Source organism: Dreissena polymorpha, chromosome 12, assembly GCF_020536995.1.
Source record: "Dreissena polymorpha isolate Duluth1 chromosome 12, UMN_Dpol_1.0, whole genome shotgun sequence".
NCBI lineage: Eukaryota > Metazoa > Mollusca > Bivalvia > Myida > Dreissenidae > Dreissena > Dreissena polymorpha.
In genome coordinates this window covers 21,300,690-21,320,596 of record NC_068366.1, presented here as the reverse complement: position 1 = coordinate 21,320,596, position 19,907 = coordinate 21,300,690, and the positions used below count along the sequence as shown (strand labels likewise).

General features: G+C 33.8%; 2 protein-coding genes and 1 long non-coding RNA gene across 4 annotated transcripts in view; all 3 read left to right on the top strand.

The window, feature by feature from the left end:
* Positions 1-19,907, top strand: part of LOC127853024 (uncharacterized) — a 32,760-nt gene that overhangs the window by 5,953 nt on the left and 6,900 nt on the right. For both annotated transcript variants that reach the window (XM_052387151.1, XM_052387150.1), the window contains exon 2: positions 18,912-19,047. In XM_052387151.1, coding sequence (XP_052243111.1) covers positions 18,912-19,047 — 136 coding nt within the window. The remainder of the gene's footprint in view (positions 1-18,911; positions 19,048-19,907) is intronic.
* LOC127853023 (uncharacterized) lies at positions 2,075-10,538 on the top strand. Its single transcript, XM_052387148.1, has 2 exons — positions 2,075-2,229; positions 9,343-10,538. The coding sequence occupies exon 2, from the start codon at positions 9,344-9,346 to the stop codon at positions 9,902-9,904; it is 561 nt and encodes a 186-aa protein (XP_052243108.1). The 5' UTR covers positions 2,075-2,229; position 9,343; the 3' UTR covers positions 9,905-10,538.
* LOC127853025 (uncharacterized) lies at positions 12,496-14,090 on the top strand. The gene is made up of 3 exons (XR_008036404.1): positions 12,496-12,619; positions 12,919-13,085; positions 13,590-14,090. It is a non-coding gene; the product is annotated as an uncharacterized LOC127853025 (long non-coding RNA).

The window sequence follows — 19,907 nt, the reverse complement described above, 5'->3', positions numbered from 1 at the left end:
TTAGAAAAAAATGCCTTTAACTCCGTTATTTCTGTGGAGTTACCACACAACTTTTTAAATTATAATTTTTTACGTTTAAACGACAAAGCGCGAGATATTCCGATAGTTCCATGTAATTCTACACCGCACTGTTCACAAGGGAAGCAACACTTAACATCCCTTGCAAAAAGTTAACCCACTTTCATACCAAAACACACTTAAACCAACATAAAACTGTGTTTTTTCTAAGTTTTTCTGAGCGGAAGTTGGTTTTTGCTAATAAAAGCGAGTTTTATGTGAGCTAAACTGTGCTTAACTGAGTTTAAAATTGGTTTTTTAAAGTAGATGTGTGTTAAAGCGAGTTTTTTTGCTGTAAGAAGTTGGTTTTTTATGTGTCAAAAGTGAGTCTTTTTATTTATGAGTTGGTTTATGTGTGTTTAAGTGTGTCTTTTTGTTTCATAAGCGAGTCTTTTACAACAGAAGTGGGTCTTTTTATAAACAGAAGTGGGTTAAAGCGAGTTTAAGTTGGTCTTTTTATAAATAATTTGAAAGCCGCAACAAGGCTAAAAGACTCACTTTAACACACTTATCAATAAGTTGGTCTTTTGTTTATTAACATAACTCAACAATAAAACAATAATTCTTCAACTAGGTCTTTGTTTCATGTTTATAGCCATATACTATCAAGGTGAATTGTAAAGGGGCTTTTTTACAGCTTGTTTGCCATTGCACCTTTTGTACATTTATGGGCTCCCCATAATTTTAAGGAAACATTGGATAAAAATTGCTCTTTCAGAACATCACAGGTTCACAGATACTATAAAAATGTTAAAATGTTCAAACTTAGTTTTATACCTGAATATGAAATTGTTTGTCTTTCACTTTGAATCAATACATAAATATTAAATATATTATAAGAACAATCACACATCTATAAAAATGTGAATACTTCCATTTAATTCATGTTCTTTGGAGAATTCAATAGACTTACAGTGTGTTTTTTTATTCATTTTTTGAGGGGGAGAGTGACACTGTTTCTGTAATAAATAAAACTAGTTTCAGTGTGAAAGTGTTGATTAATATATGGAAACTTATGTGGGCTAATGCCAGCATCAATTATATCTCCTCAACATAAAAACAATAACTATTTTAACTTTCTTATACTGATATTTAACCCCAATACAATTAATGCCTACCACATTGACCTTTAACATACAATTTAAAAGGCAATAAAAATAAATAATATTTATACTATTAATATTATTTGCTAACACCATTCAGCATGTTTTTTTTAAATATTCACAATTAAATATAATATGCTAAGGGTGCTGTGTATTATTCAATAAATACATATATGTTGGTGTTGAAATCAGTAGATATTTCTCTTATGTTTTGAAAACAAATGGGGTTTTCATCAACTGACTTTGAGCTTTAAGGTATAATTGTGTAACATTAAGACTTATAATTCTAGTTTAAAATGTCTTTATATTGAATAACTTTCAGCATGAAGTATTGTGTGGTGAAAACAATGTGTATGTACTACAATGTGTAAATCAACAATAAGTTTGTTGCAAAGGAGATTCAAAGTGGATGGTTAAAGTGATATGGTCTCATAATTCATCAACTGCCTGTTATCTTGGAATACTGAAGAACAGTTGTTTTAGGTTTGTATTTTCATTTTTACATCACTTTTTTATTTAGTTTTATATTGAATTAATTATGATCATTATCATATTTATGTATTGTCACTGGGAAATGTAAATGGATAAGTATAAATGTAATGCAATTATAAGGAAAAACAACACTATTTGAATAATTATGGCTGTATTTTATGATTATTGTCATCTTAAATGTTATTTATACCTATTTCTGGTCATTAATGAACAGATTTCTTTCCCACATATTCAATGAAAACTTTTATATTTTAAATTTGAAGGTTAGACTCCCAAGGTGAAATTTACATTGATTGGAAGATTCTTTGGATAGAATATTCCTGCCAAAAGACAGCAGAAGGGGGACTAACCAGGGACCTATACAAACAAAGGGACGAGACACTCACTGAACCGAAGAACAAGCTATCGCGTTGTTACGCAAAAGGGAACGAGACTTGTGACCCAACGAGACTTCGCGCTTCGAGGCAAATTTTAACAGCCGCCATTTTGACAAAGCGAGACCGTGACAAAGCAATCGAGAAATAATAAGAGTACAAATTAACCAAGTGTTGCCAACACAGAAGTATTCATTGCAAAGGTTTGTTGAGTTTGATACATCTTATTGTTTCATTTGTTTTCGACTATGCTTTGTATTTACTTATAAAACAACGGTGGGTATTTTCACCAAATCATGCGTATCATTGTTTACACTTCCATAATCCACCAACGTGTGTCGTGGCTTTTTTCAAAAGGCTTGGTCAAATAAAGCTCTATACTATTGTTTTTGTATTCTTACAAACGTTACATTTCAACGCATTGTGTGATGCTAATTTTATTTGTATTGTTAGCAAATTCATGATTTTAAATGAGCACAAAGGCAATACAATTTAAGTCATTTTTTAATTTTTACCACTATCAGTTTCATCAACATATGTCGTGGCTCTTTTTGAAAGGCTCAGTCAATACTAGCCCTATATTAATCTTATGGGTATCTTTACAAACATTACATTTTAACGCATTGAGTGATGCTAATTTTATTTGTATTATTTACAAATTCATGATTTTGAATGAGCACAAAGGCAATACAATTTTAGTCATTTTTTTATATTTTACCACTTTCAGTTTCATCAACATATGCCGTGGCTATTTTTGAAAGGCTCAGTCAATACTAGCCCTATATTAATCTTATGGGTATCTTTACAAACATTACATTTCAACGCATTGAGTGATGCTAATTTTATTTGTATTATTTGCAGAGGCATAATTTTGTATTAGCTCAAAGATTATACAACTTTAGTCATTTTTTATTTTGTATGTGTGATGCTAATTTTATTTGTATTGTTAGCAAATTCATGATTTTAAATGAGCACAAAGGCAATACAATTTAAGTCATTTTTTAATTTTTACCACTATCAGTTTGATCAACATATGTCGTGGCTCTTTTCGAAAGGCTCAGTCAATACTAGCCCTATATTAATCTTATTGGTTTCTTTACAAACATTACATTTCAACGTATTGAGTGATGCTAATTTTATTTGTATTATTTGCAAATTCATGATTTTGAATTAGCACAAAAGCAATACAATTTTAGTCATTTTTTTATTTTTTTACCACTATCAGTTTCATCAACATATGTCGTGGCTCTTTTTTGAAAGGCTCAGTCAATACTAGCCCTATATATATCATGTTGGTGTCTTTACAAACGTTGCATTTCAATGCATTGTGTGGTGCAAATTTAATTTGCATTATTTGCAAAGGCATAATTTTGTGTTAGCTCAAAGATAATACCATTTTAGTCATTTTTAGCTCATCTATTTTTTGAAAAAAAATTATGAGCTATTGTCATCACCTTGGCGTCGGCGTCGGCGTCCGGTTAAGTTTTGCGTTTAGGTCCACTTTTCTCAGAAAGTATCAATGCTATTGCATTCAAACTTGGTACACTTACTTACTATCATGAGGGGACTGGGCAGGCAAAGTTAGATAACTCTGGCGTGCATTTTGACTGAATTATGTGCCCTTTTTATACTTAGAAAATTGAAAATTTTGGTTAAGTTTTGCGTTTAGGTCCACTTTTTTCAGAAAGTATCAATGCTATTGCATTCAAACTTGGTACACTTACTTACTATCATGAGGGGACTGGGCACGCAAAGTTAGATAACTCTGGCTTTCATTTTGACAGAATTATGTGCCCTTTTTATACTTAGAAAATTGAAAATTTTGGTTAAGTTTTGTGTTAAGGTCCATTTTATTCCTTAAGTATCAAAGCTATTGCTTTCATACTTGCAACACTTACTAACTACCGTAAGGGGACTGTGCAGGCAAAGTTATGTAACTCTGACTGGCATTTGGACGGAATTATGGGCCCTTTATACTTAGAAAATTGAAAGTTTGGTTAAGTTTTGTGTTTTGGTCCACTTTACCCCTAAAGTATCATAGATATTGCTATCATTCTTGGAACACTCGCAAACTATCATAAGGGTACAGTAAAAGGACAAGTTGCATAACTCTGGATGTCATTTTTACGGAATTATGGCCCTTTTTTGACTTAGTAACTTTGAATATATGGTTAAATTTTGTGTTTCGATCCACTTTACTTCTTAAGTATCAAGGCTATTGCTTTCAAACTTCAAATACTTTCATGCTATCATGAGGTTACTGTACCTGGCAAGTTGAATTTTACCTTGACCTTTGAATGACCTTGACTCTCAAGGTCAAATTATTAAATTTCTCTAAAATTGCCATAACTTCTTTATTTATGATTAGATTTGATTGATACTTTGACAAAACTACTCTTACCTGACATACCACAATAGACTCCACCCAAACCATCGCCCGTGCCCCCCCCCCCCCCCCCCCCACAACCCCCCCCCTATTTTTTTTTTTTTTTTTTTTTTTTTTTTAAGATCATCTCACAAATGACCACCACACTCTCACACTATACCCCCCCCCCCCCACCCCACCCCCTCCCCAATTTTTTTTTTAAACGGTTAAAAAACAAAACTATTTATTTTGATTATTTTATGTTTGAAATACCGTCCAACCATCGCACCCAAGAATCCCCCCCACCCCCCCTCCCCCCACCGGAATCCCCCCCCCCCCCTATTTTTTTTTTTTTTTTTTTAAGATCTTCTCACAAATTACCACCACACCCTCACACTATACCCCCCCACCTCGCCCCCCCCCCCCCATTTTTATACGCCCGTCTATGACGGGACGTATTATGGTATACCCCGCGTCCGTCCGTCCGTCTGTTAATGTCGTACGCTACGTCAAATATCCTTTGACAGATTTTCTTCAAATTTTAACACAATCTTAATATTGATAAACCCTGATCCCCTTTCGTTTTTGACGGAATTCTGAATTGTCGTTCCAGAGTTATGGGACTTTGTTCGTCAAAATTTTGTGATTTCATTGAATGTCCTACTGTAGCTCAAATATCCTTCGATGGATTTTTTTCAAATTTCAACACAATCTTAATATTGATAAACCCTGATCCCCTTTCGTTTTTGACGGAATTCTGAATTGTCGTTCCAGAGTTATGGGACTTTGTTCATCAAAATTTCGTGATTTCATTGAATGTCCTACTGTAGCTCAAATATCCTTCGATGGATTTTTTTCAAATTTCAACACAATCTTAATATTGATAAACCCTGATCCCCTTTCGTTTTTGACGGAATTCTGAATTGTCGTTCCAGAGTTATGGGACTTTGTTCGTCAAAATTTCTTTATTTCATTGAATGTCCTACTGTAGCTCAAATATCCTTCGATGGATTTTTTTTTTTTTTTTTTTAGTATCCCTGAAAAATTGAACAAGGTGAGCTTTTTTCTATTCCGATTGTACACTACCACTTACCCATCTACATTTCTCTTTTATTATTGGTCAAAATATCTATAACAGGTTTAGGTTTACTTCAACTCCATATCCTCTAAAGAAATGCATACATATACTCAAAAAAAGATATGGTATGAATGTCAAGGAGACGGCGCTCCATGCTCATGTACTTATAAAATAAACCATGTATTCAAATACAAATAAACTGAAGTAAAAAAATGATTCAAAGGTTTTTTTATTACCTTACTACTTCATTGGCGAACGACGGGCGTATCATGCGCTCATGGCGCAGCTGTTTATTTTTTATGAAACGGTTAAAAAACACAAATATTTATTTTTATTATTTTATGTTTGAAATACCGTCCAACCATCGCACCCAAGAATCCCCCCCCACCCCCCCCACCCCCCACCCCCCCACCCCCCCCCCCCCCCCCGATTTTTTTTTTCCTTTTTTTTCGCATTTTTGGAAGAAAATGTAATAAATGTCCACACCCCCACACAATGCACCGCTCTTCACTCCACCCCTCCCTCCTTTGTGATTGAAAATGAGAGTCCCTTCACCTTTAAAAAGAAAATAGATGAGCGGTCTGCACCCGCAAGGCGGTGCTCTTGTTAGCTCATCTATTTTTTGAAAAAAAATTATGAGCTATTGTCATCACCTTGGCGTCGGCGTCGGCGTCGGCGTCGGCGTTGGCGTTGGCGTTGGCGTTGGCGTCGGCGTCCGGTTAAGTTTTGCGTTTAGGTCCACTTTTCTCAGAAAGTATCAATGCTATTGCATTCAAACTTGGTACACTTACTTACTATCATGAGGGGACTGGGCAGGCAAAGTAAGATAACTCTGGCGTGCATTTTGACAGAATTATGTGCCCTTTTTATACTTAAAAAATTGAAAATTTTGGTTAAGTTTTGCGTTTAGTTCCACTTTTCTCAGTAAGTATCAATGCTATTGCATTCAAACTTGGTACACTTACTTACTATCATGAGGGGACTGGGCAGGCAAAGTTAGATAACTCTGGCATGCATTTTGACAGAATTATGTGCCCTTTTTATACTTAGAAAATTGACAATTTTGGTTAAGTTTTGTGTTTAGGTCCATTTTATTCCTTAAGCATCAAAGCTATTGCTTTCATACTTGCAACACTTACTAACTATCATAAGGGGACTGTGCAGGCAAAGTAATGTAACTCTGACTGGCATTTTGACAGAATTATGTGCCCTTTTTATACTTAGAAAATTGAAAATTTGATTAAGTTTTGTGTTTAGGTCCACTTTATTCCTACAGTATCAAAGCTATTGCTTTCATACTTGCAAGATTTATGAACTATCATAAGGGGACGGTGCAGGCAAAGTTATGTAACTCTGACTGGCATTTGGACGGAATTATGGGCCCTTTATACTTAGAAAATTGAAAATTTGGTTAAGATTTATGTTTTGGTCCACTTTACCCCTAAAGTATCATAGATATTGCTTTCATACTTGGAACACTCACAAACTATCATAAGGGTACAGTAAAAGGACAAGTTGCATAACTCTGGTTGTCATTGTTACGGAATTATGGCCCTTTTTTGACTTAGTAACTTTTAATATATGGTTAATTTTTGTGTTTCGATCCACTCGAAGTATCATTACATGCTATCATGAGGTTACTGTACCTGGCAACTTGAATTTTACTTTGACCTTTGAATGACCTTGACTCTCAAGGTCAAATTATTAAATTTTGCTAAAATTACCATAACTTCTTTATTTATGATTAGATTTGATTGATACTTTGATGAAACTACTCTTACCTGACATACCACAATAGACTTCACCCAAACCATCCCCCGTGCCCTCCCCCCCCTCCCCCCCCCTCCCCCCCTCCCCCCCCCCCCTAATTTTTTTATTTTTTTATTTTTTTTTTTTTTAAGATCATCTCACAAATGACCACCACACCCTCACACTATACCCCCACCCCACCCCCCCACCCCAGATGAGCGGTCTGCACCCGCAAGGCGGTGCTCTTGTTTTTATTTTGTAATCACTATCAGTTTGATCAACATATGTCGTGGCTCTTTTCGAAAGGCTCAGTCAATACTAGCCCTATATTAATCTTATGGGTATCTTTACAAACATTACATTTCAACGCATTGTGTGATGCTAATTTTATTTGTATTATTTGCAAAGGCATAATTTTGTATTAGCTCCAAGATGATATAATTTCAGTTATTTTTCAATTTTTTTTGTTAAACGTGTTATCAACATATGTTGAGGCTTTTTTCAATAGACTCCATCAATAGTAGCACTATTTTGATCATGTTGGTATTTTTGCAAATGTTACACTTCAATAAACTGTGTGGTGCACATTTTATTTACATGAATTGCAAAGGCATAATTTTGTATTAGCTCAGAGATTATACAATTTTAGTCATTTTTTTTTTTAACCAGTCTCGGTTTTGAATGTGTATGTCAATGCTCTTTTCAAAAGGCTCGGTCAATAATTGACCTATGATAATCATGTTGGTATCTTTAGATATGTGACACTTCAATGCATTGTGTGTTTCACATTTAATTTGCATTATTTACTAACTCATAACTTTGTATAAGCTAAAGGACAATACACATGTATAACTTTAGTCATTTTTTAATTGTTAGACCGCTTTCAGTTTTGTATACATATGTCATTGCTTTTTGCGTAAGGGCCAAGGCTCTGTAAATACTAGCCCTATATTATTCATGTTGGTATCGTAACCCTTTCAGCGCTGGAATCAAACTTTAAAGGCCTTTGCAAACTGTTTGGACCCAGATGAGACGCCACAGAACGTGGCGTCTCATCAGGATTCAAACTGTTTGCTATTCTGAAAGTATTCTGTGAAAAAAATCTAAGAAAATGCTAATTTTAGAAATTCAGCAGACAACACTTTAGCAGACGACAAATTTCCCAGCATGCTAAGGATTAGCAAATTGTACACTTCAGTGCATTGTGTGGTGCACATTTAATTTGCATTATTTGCAAAGTTCTTGATTTGTATAAGCTCAATGATGATACAATATTAGTCCTTAATCAATTATTTAAAAAAAACAATTGAGATTAACATTTGTCTCCGCTTTTTCTTAGGGATTGATCAATACAAGCTCTATTATTGTTTGTGTTTGTACCAATGTTACATTTCAATGAAATGTATGGTGCATATTTTAAATGCATTTTTTGAAAAAAAAAATTGATGTCTGCATAGGAAATCCTGAGGTGGAATTTTCAATGATATTTGCTAAGAAGAGATTTCATTTCAACAAAAAATGTCATAAAAGTGGAAAGTGTCGTCCTTATTAGCCTGTGCGGACTGCACAGGCTAATCTGGGACGACACTTTACGCACATGCATTATGCCAAGTTTTCTCAAAACACGTGACATATAATCGTTCTCATTCACAGAATGTTTGGCCATTTTTTTTTTAAATATAAATTTAATAACTATTATTCTAGAAAAAAAATAGAAAAATTGCAAAGGTCATATTTCTTTATCATTGGAGAAAACATTTATTCTGAGATATTTTCAAGAGTTTGTTTCCACATTGTTAATGCTTCTATTAAGAATTTCTGAAATGTGTAGATAATTGTTATTCAATTAATGCAAAAAATCGGAATTCTTACATAAATATTTCAATTAATTTTATTAATATGTTGATACAACTAAGTACATTTTTATGTCCATCTGTCTGGTCGTCTGAAATTCCGTCACACTTTGCGTTTAGGTTTTGCGTTAACGTTTCGAAAAATGTGGAAAAAGGTGGCATAGTCTATTAGTCTTCCTATGGTGGCAAGCCATGTTTTCAATAAATGATGGTGACTGTGTAAACATTTTATTAACTGATTTTTAGAATATGTTTTGTTTTATGCTTTTAGAATGCCTAGAAAACGCAAAAGAGGATCCCTTACGGTGAAACGCAAGTACCACTACATAACATCTGAACAGCCAAAGGAAGAAAACCATGTTGCCAGTGAACCCCTGGTGAACATTAAAGCTACAACAGATTCTTCTACCCAGTCAGAAAGTGAAAATGTGCAGTTCACAAGTGATCATAGTTATGCTATTGATGAAGACTCCACATATGAGCTTGACTCCTTCCAGGAGACAAACAATGATAAGCCTGAAGCTGATGTGATGGAATGTAGTTCAGGGCTTCTAGAAATGGAGGTGGAGACGACAACCTTCTCAGACTTTGCTGTGGAACTTAAACTGCAAAATTTTTCATCTCAGTTCGTTGTAAAGGAATTAGAGCAATCAATTCAAATGTTACAGTTGTACGCAAATGACAGTCTGACAGCAATCAAGTTATCGGTTGAAATTAAGAGTGATTTTACGTGCTCTGTCTATGTGCATTGGAAATGCATTCCGAGATCTCACCAAATATGGACTGGACTGCCACAACATATTAATCGCGTTGCTTATGTTCTGGTGTTATAGGAAAGACTGTTAAAATTTGATGTCTGCATAGGAAATCCTGAGGTGGAATTTTCAATTATTTTTTTTTCGCATAGATAGTCGATGTAGGGATATAGATAAATGAAATTAACTAGTTTATATAGATGGAGTTATTAATTTTACTTATAGATTTCTCTCTAAATAAAATGATTGTACTTTATATACTCTAAGGAACCATATCGCTATACATAAACTATAGTTTTGCTTTAGTATAGATTGTCAACACAGGGATTTTACTTATACTTAACTACAATTAAGTGTAGCATAGGTAGAGGTATATCATACAGCTTTTACATTGTCAGTATTACTCAATTCTATATTTCTAAAAAAAAAAATTACGAATGAAAAAACAATGCAAGTATATACTTTATGCAGTTATATGCAGGGATCATATTTTTTTTCTTATATGTGTCCTAATTTTATATTAATGTATGTAATTCTTGTTTAAAAAAAGTCATTTAATAATTATATTTTTCACTTATGAACTTTGGTACAGACAGGTCACTATGTATTAACAATATTAACATTCTCACGAAAACATGTTTATTCCTTATATTGTAAAAGGAACTTTTTCGAAGTGATGCATGATTTGTATTTACTTCAAAAGCATGCTGTTATTGTACAGGCTTTTTCCGCCCTATGCCACGGGTCCGAAATTCGGCCCCATTCCCAATGCAAATCTGGTTGTTTTTTTCCCAATTGAAAAAAAAAATTCCCAATTCAAAAAAAAAAAAAAAAAAAAAATTTTTTTTTTTTTTTTTTTTTTTTTACCCTTTAAATATATAAGTTGACCTGATCTGGTGTAGAAAATAGAAAGTTTTGCATAATTAAATTATCTGTTGCCTTGAATTTGTTTTAAGAAATGTAAAATATGTTAATGATTATTTAAGACTTTCCTTATTTTCCTCAAAATCCGGCGCTTCCCGCGATTTTTTTCACCTCAAAAAGGCCAAGCCTTTTCCCCAAATTCAGATTAAAAAACCTGCACTAATCACACATGTTCACAATATTTTGTAAAATTTTAATAATAAGTTATCAAAATAGTCGTTATTTACCAGTTAACGGCTTCTTTGAAATATAAGAAACACTGTTTTAAATAATTTACATGCGATAATTTTTCCCAATTGAGCCAATTTTGCGATTAATTTTTTTCCCAAAATGGGGGTTTTCGCGACGCAAAATTCCCAAAATTCCAGTGTGGCGTTTTCCCAAAATGGAGCGGAAAAAGCCTGTTGTAAATGTAATGTAAATGACGATTAGCTTAACATGCTTAAGTCAGAATAAACTTTTATGTTCTATTAACTGCATTTAAATCTTTGTCCATAATTTTGTTAAAACCATTCTACAACACGTTTTATATTCATTTCTTTGAAAATAATTAAAGGAATAAAACACTAAACTCCTTTGTACACACTATTTAGTAGTAACTGTAAATGCCTGATTCAATTGTCTCATCATTATTACACCGTATCATGTGTCCACTGTTTTGGATATCTTACTTGCATGTGCGAGGATTTGATTTATTAATGTTGTTTTATATATTGATTGTTCGAGATATATATGATAATAAAACGAATAAAACATGAGTATATATATATATATATATATATATATATATATAACTACTAAAACACGAAAACCTTTCTTGTTTTTTGTTTGGTTTGTACGCAAAATGCAGAACTAAAAAAATGCATCCAATATTTATTACCTCGTAAATTCTGTTAATGTTTTTTTATGACATGACCTCGAAATCCTGATACACTTTTATACTCCGCACCACAAACAGGACAAATATAGCACAGCTCTTTCGTGCTTGCTTGCGATTTATTGTTTGCCTCATCATCAGTATAATAACCTTATACCAAATCTAAATCTATGTCGTCATCCCATGAAAGGAAATTTTTATGTTTAGAAGACATTTTCAGTAAATTCCATGAATTCCAACGTTCACTATGACTTAAGGGAGTCCAAATAAATATTAAAATGACATTCGAAAATTTGCTGCGTCGGAGGTTAAAAGAACAATTATACATTTTGAGTTGTTTGCACTTAACATGTCTTGATAATGTTGCTATTTTAAACAAAACATGGTAACATTTTAATTCTATTAAAAGACCGGTCTTTTTTACATGCACATACGTGCGATAAACAACGGCAATTTAACCCTGGCGAAACAACCGGCAATTAATATTCATCAAAGAGTCCGATAATTGGGTGCCCATTTGACATACTGCGTAATAATAAGACTAATTAATGATTGCTTTTGAGATCAACAACGCAACAATTAAACGAATAGGTACTTGTTTATTTAACATAATATAATTTGAATCCGAAAAAACGTAACGCGTTAAATAAGCGAAATCCCTCGCAATCGATATCGTGTAGCCGCATTATCGCTACACAGGGACCAATCGATCGAGATTATCAAATCTCGCGCACCGGTTTATTATCGCTACACCGGGACCAATCGATCGAGATTAAAGTATAGGTCCCTGATCTCGCGCACCGGTTTATTTTGCGTGCTGTAACGGGATATCGCGAGGTTGCTAATCCCTTTGTTTGTATAGGTCCCTGGACTAACTGATGTATGGATTTTGACACCAGATTTTACCCTGCACGAGCAGCCCAACTTGAGTAGATCAGGAGTGGGAAAACCGAGCCCTGTCCTTGACCAAGGAAAGTTGGATTTGTTGAGAGGTAAAACTATACAGGTTTTAGCATTTGAAAGGCGTCACACTTCCGACCAGTCCACACAGCCAAATGAGACCACATATCTTGGTACATTTTGAAACAGTATTTTCTACCACACGTAATTTCTTTTAATTATTTATGACAAGCGTTAAGTCACATGTGATCACAGGATTTAAATTGCCAAAAATAAACAAACAAAAACAACAAGCAAACAAACTTGTTATGATTTAAATTAATAATATTTATAGTAACAAGATATACCATAACAGCAATATTTATCACTTACATTATAAAATATCTTTCAGGACCTGATCTCAAATGAGATCATGCACAAGACGCACCTCGCAAAGGCCATGACAGTATAGTTTTCAGACCTGATCAGCTGGTGACTGCTCTATGAAGTGCTGTTCAACCTCCCCTAAGGGGGCGATTCGAGAGGGTCTCCTGATTGCTGAACACTACACCATGGTTGGTATGATTCTTTTTTATAGGGAAAAAGGGGATTTAAATATATAGGTGTTCTACTGCCTCCATATTCATTTTGAAACAAACATAATGCAATTGATTCAAATTTGACTCCAGCACATAATCTGTCTTGCGTTAATTTAATACTACTGCTAAAATTTAAGAGTTACTAAAAATTGTGTTTGTGTATAAAAGTTTTGAGAATTTAACACATAGGCAGACAAAAATAACCTCAGTATAAAGTTAACGATCAAGCTCTAATTTTGAACGATATAAAAAATTCAAGCAACAGTAATTTGCCTCCTTGTTTCAAAAACCTCTTTTGAAATCCTTCTAATGTAGATGATGTTAAAATGGGATATCTGAACTGATGATATTGATGTAAAAGTTTATTCCACCAAAATCAAGTCATTCAGATCAGACTTGATTTGGGTGGAATAAACTTCTACATGTTTTTTTAATACTGTAATGCACAGTAAAATCCTGCATTGATTGTTCATATACATTTCAGTTGTCATCTCCAAAAAGTTTGCCCTGCCCATATCAACAGTGGAAGAGAACATGAGATGGGCCTTGAGGAGGCTTCGTGTCATGTACTGCGGGGAGAATATATAAACTGTTTAGTGCTGAGCAATATGTTCCTTTGTTCATAGGTGTAAATATGTGTAAAGGGCTATTCCAGGAAAAGATAGGATGAAGGATTCCTTAATGTTGTCATTTTATAAATCCGGTACCACCAACACAGTTAAAAACAATTATTATTAATTTTATCCTCTGTATCACCCCTCACTAACTGAAACTGTATATAATCATGGTTCATACCCTTCCTCCCATTTTTACCTGTGGTAGCCCAAAGAGGAGAATGTTATTTATTTTAATTTATTATGTTAAATGTGCTCGCATATTGAATAATGTATCTTGGGTAGATGTTTTCCTGGTTTTGTTAAAAATGCACTGTAAAAATGTTCACATTATTTGTTTTTTTAATATAAACATTGTTTTTTGCAAATTGTGTGTGTCTTTTATTTATAATCACATGGGGCTTGTAATGATCTGTTGTGATTTTATCTCAAATAACCTTTTTACCATTAAGGTGTTAATATTTTTTTTTACTAAGGTTACAGGTCAAACAAGCAAAATTTTATGATCCCTTAAGCGAACAAAAGACTCACAAAAACCAACTTAAACACACTATTGTAGACAGAAGTGTGTTTAAGTTGGTTTTTTGTGAGTTTTGGTATGTTGGTTTTTTGTGAGTTTTGGTATGTTGGTTTTTTTGTGGGTTTTGGTATGTTGGTTTTTTGTGAGTTTTGGTATGTTGGTTTTTGTGAGTTTTTTCTGTGTTTAACTCAGTTTTAACCAAGTTGGTAAAAAAAAACACTTTAAACACAGAAAAAACCAACATACCAAAACTCACAAAAAACCAACATACCGAAACTCACAAAAAACCAACATACCAAAACTCACAAAAAACCAACTTACCAAAGCCCACATTTATGTAACAAGTGAGTTTTTTCTGTGTTTAACTCAGTTTTAACCCAGTTGGTAAAAATACCCACTGTAAACACAGAAAAAACCAACTTACCAAAACTCGCAAAAAACCAACATACCGAAACTCACAAAAAACCAACTTACCAAAACTCACAAAAAAACAACTTACCAAAGCCCACATTTATGTAACAAGTGAGTTTTTTCTGTGTTTAACTCAGTTTTAACCAAGTTGGTAAAAATACCCACTTTAAACACAGAAAAAACCAACTTACCAAAACTCACAAAAACCAACATACCAAAACCCACTAAAAACCAACTGCCAATACCGCTTGGTTTAACACGGATAAAACTCGTGTTTAACTCGAGTTTTACACACTTATTTGGGAAGGGATTTTTCTTCGCCAAGATAACAAAAATATTCTCCCTTGTAAAGAATATGCATTTTACGACACCGGTACACACCGATCTCAGTGTTTTTTTTTATGGCAATTTTGGGGCCGAATATCGGCCCCATTCTCCTCAAAAAAGAGTATATATTTTTCCCCTATTTTGTAGAACAAATCCCCTCCAGAAGTTAAAAAAAAAATTATTTTTTTTTTGTTTAGAAAGAACTCTCTAATGATTAATATATCTCAAATTTATTTCATAAGCAGCTAACAAAGTATTTAACAAATTGATATGTTTTTGAATTTTACTAAAGAGTTATATTAAATTATTTTTTTCCCAAAACTGGACTTTTCATATAAATTTTAAGGGGGGAATGGGGCCGAATTTCGGCCCCAAATAAATTCGGCCCCAAAAACGGCCAAACGAGGGCCCTGTAACTGGTTTTATTAGCCGGATTTTTTTCGAAAAAATCTCGGCTTATAGATTGATGTTGTCGGGCGGGCGGGCGGGCGGGCGGGGGGGCGGGCGGGCGGGCGGGCGGGCGGGCGGCGTGCTCGAAAATGTTAAAGTTCTTATTTCATGGTATAACTTTGGTATGCTTGGACCTAGAGTCTTCAAACTTGACATGAAGGTTGGCCAGGATTAGCAGATGACCACTGGTCATTTCAAGGTCATTCATTTGAAGGTCAAGGTCACTGTGACCTTCAATATAAAAAATGTTAAAGTTGTTATAACTTTGGTATGCTTGGACCTAGAGTCTTGAAACTTGACATGAAGGTTGGCCATAACTAGTTAGTAACCACTGGTCATTTCAAGGTCATTCATTTGAAGGTCAAGGTCACTGTGACCTTGAATGTAAAAATGTTAAAGTTCTTATTTCATGGTATAACTTTGGTATGCTTGGACCTAGAGTCTTCAAACTTGACATGAAGGTTGGCCAGGATTAACAGATGACCACTGGTCATTTCAAGGTCATTCATTTGAAGGTCAAGGTCACTGTGACCTTCAATATAAAAAATGTTAAAGTTGTTATAACTTTGGTATGCTTGGACCTAGAGTCTTGAAACTTGACATGAAGGTTGGCCATAACTAGTTAGTAACCACTGGTCATTTCAAGGTCATTCATTTGAAGGTCAAGGTCACTGTGACCTTGAATGTAAAAATGTTAAAGTTCTTATTTCATGGTATAACTTTGGTATGCTTGGACCTAGAGTCTTCAAACTTGACATGAAGGTTGGCCAGGATTAACAGATGACCACTGGTCATTTCAAGGTCATTCATTTGAAGGTCAAGGTCACTGTGACCTTCAATATAAAAAATGTTAAAGTTGTTATAACTTTGGTATGCTTGGACCTAGAGTCTTGAAACTTGACATGAAGGTTGGCCATAACTAGTTAGTAACCACTGGTCATTTCAAGGTCATTCATTTGAAGGTCAAGGTCACTGTGACCTTGAATGTAAAAATGTTAAAGTTCTTATTTCATGGTATAACTTTGGTATGCTTGGACCTAGAGTCTTCAAACTTGACATGAAGATTGGCCAGGATTAACAGATGACCACTGGTCATTTCAAGGTCATTCATTTGAAGGTGAAGGTCACTGTGACCTTCAATATAAAAATGTTAAAGTTGTTATAACTTTGGTATGCTTGGACCTAGAGTCTTGAAACTTGACATGAAGGTTGGCCAGAACTAGTAAGTAACCACTGGACATTTCAAGGTCATTCATTTGAAGGTCAAGGTCACTGTGACCTTGAATGTAAAAATGTTAAAGTTGTTATAACTTTGGTATGCTTGGACCTAGAGTCTTGAAACTTGACATGAAGGTTGGCCAGAACTAGTAAGTAACCACTGGACATTTCAAGGTCATTCATTTGAAGGTCAAGGTCACTGTGACCTTGAATGTAAAAATGTTAAAGTTCTTATTTCATGTTATAACTTTGGTATGCTTGTACCTAGAGTCTTCAAACTTGAAATAAAGATTGGCCAGTACTAGAAGATGACCACTGGTCATTTCAATCTCATTCATTTGAAGGTCAAGGTCAATTTGATAATGAAATTGATGGAAACTTCAAACAATATGTTACTAATTTGCTAATAAAAAAATTGAGATCAAACTTTCCTAATTGTCAATTCAAGTTCATATTTGTGACCTTAAATGTTATTGTTGTTCATGTATATGCATGCATTCAAAACATAACACAAGGTTTGCTCATGCCTTGAAAAGTACTTACATTTCATTTTGACCTTTGAACAATATTTCAGTAATTTAAGTATTGCATTGACAAAAACACGAAAGGTACTTTCCTGTCATTTAAATCAAAAATCCGGCTTCAATGCGGTCATCTCCGACCGCGGAACTCTTGTTGTTGTTTCAAATAGAAATATCATCGCAGTGCAGGGTTGGCATATTGACGGGTCAATTGAGTATTGACCGGGAAGGCGGTCAATACCCGATTAAAACCGGTTTATATTGGTTATTATTCATTGGTAAATATTGGTCGTTTGAAAATTGTAGAATTAAAACATCACAAAGAAAGACTAAGCTATTCTATATTAAATCAATAATTTGTTTGTAATTGAGAAACTTTTTTTGAGTATTTTTTTAAGCTGTAAAAAATGACTTCTTTATTATTTATGGAAACGGCCTCAAATGCATTATATTAATGACTAAGGCAATATCTTAGTGTATCACATCTGTTACTAAAGTATTATTACTATTGTAGTTACCATAGTATTTCACTGATCTAGTGATATATCTATTTGATAAGCAGATGGATAAACAGAACTGTTGTGTTTTCTAGCCCTTAAGCCTTAATAAGTTCATTGGTAATAAAATGCATGCAGTGTTATGTCTCTGATATTGGCAATGAAGCAAATCTGCCCTTAGACTAATTCATTTCACTCACACAAAGGGAGATAACTTGCTATTAATTTAATAGTTACTTCTACATGTAACTTGTGTCCTTTCTGTATTAAGGTGTTTTTACACTTTCATATTTAAAAGTTCAATTGGTCTTCAAATGAATAAGCAATCGAAGTTCTTGATTTTGCCAACAAATAATGTTTTCCAATTGTGGATCTACTCTAGACTCTTCTTTTCAATTATTTTTTCTTTTAATAATTATTTCTTATAATGTTTTTTATTTTTATATCAATGGATATATTCTAATTGACATAGAAAAAATTAAATCTATAGCCTAGTTAGCAAGTAATTTATTATTTTTCGAATGGTACCGCTTTTAAAACTGAAAGTAGGATTTCTAGACGTATACGTCCATTTCGACAAATGCGATTATTTTTAAGTTTTAAAGAGTAAAAAGACGGATGTATACCTTGTACATGTATTTACCAGATATATTCTAATTGGCATAGATAAAATATGTTTCTTATTTATACTTAAAGTGATATTATGCACAACTAACAGTTTATGCTATGTTTAAAGGCGTCTATCGCAACTGTTGTTTATTTTTGGTGTTTTCACTTCACATACACTTATATTTCTTAACGCAGCCTCAACATACTTAAACAATATCCCGGAAAGAGAAAAATATTAAATGCATTTGAATATCATCCGCACTTTTGTTTTGACAACTGACGACAGAAATGATTCGATGTACGATGTGAATCTAAATTAAGTGCAGATTCGTTTATACAGCGCAAAGACACACTTTTGTTTTGCTCTACCGCTCCGCTTAGAGGACTGGACAGTCATGTAAAATATCGAATATAATATATATTTTTTATAAACAACTGCTAGCAAGATGAGTTGCAGATAATTGGTCAGTTACCACATTTTAACTAACTCTTTTGACCTGTTAATTTTTTTTAGCTCAATTCAACAGTGAAAAATGCGCATAATATCACTTTAAATTTACTATGCCAAATAAGGTGTGAGGCTTTAATGGCAACATTTAGTTTCACGTGATTATATTCAATGTCTTCCATGGTTTACAGTCGTCTGGAGTTCAAGTGTCCGAGGATGCCATCAATACATTTCGGGATATGAAGGACAAGCACTTACACAGTTATGTCATCTTGAAAATCAACGAAAAAGGAGACCAGATTGTCCTAGATGAGAAGGGGCCCAAAGGTGAGTTCTAGGCTCAGGGGTTAACGTAAGAAATTGACACTCACTTGCCCGGGGGGCAAGTTACTTTGAACATCTACTTGCCCTCATTAAAAATTTGTTGCCCTATTATGAAGTCAATTTTTTTATTGTCATTTGATCTTTAAAGCATTGATTCACATGCATTATTATTCTAGATTTAATTTCAGCTATATTCAATGTAATAATAAAATAATAATCCTTTTTATAATATAAAGTTGTCAACAAAACAAAATCTGGCCAGTTTTATTTCATTGAATAGTCACTATTGAATACAATACATATGAAAAGTTTATTACTATTAAAATTTTAAAACGGTATACTTGTCACTATATCTATAGCAATTATGGCATAGATTAAAAGGAGGAGGGCTTAAAATAGTACTGTGAAAATGATTGTTCAGAGTTTGAAAATCATCATGATGTCTTTGATGAAGAGTTTCTCACTATTTTAAACTGTGAATATGTAACATACAAGTTATTCACAGTTTACGCTTTCGTGATTCATTTTCATATTTTCTCTTCCTTTCTTCTTCGGTTGTTTTGGTTTGTTCCTTTGAGTGTTTCGAGTTACTTTTATTAAAAATAGAAAAGATCGGCTGGACGCTACCGTCCACCATGTTGAAACGTCTGCCGAGTAGAACTTGTTTTGAGCGTTTAGATTGGCTTATACAATGCAAGCGACCAATCAAATCTCGTTTAACTTGTTCTTGATAAACAAATATATTGACCCAAAGAAAATAAATAGATACAAGGGGAAAAGTCGAAAAAATACCGCAAGTATGCTAATACGAAACGGACTTGCCCGGCGGACTATCTACTTTGGAAAATCACTTGCCTGCATCA

Excerpts from the sequence above, each read along its gene's own strand:
- LOC127853023 (XM_052387148.1), top strand. The coding sequence starts at position 9,344 with ATGCCTAGAAAACGCAAAAGAGGATCCCTTACGGTGAAACGCAAGTAC.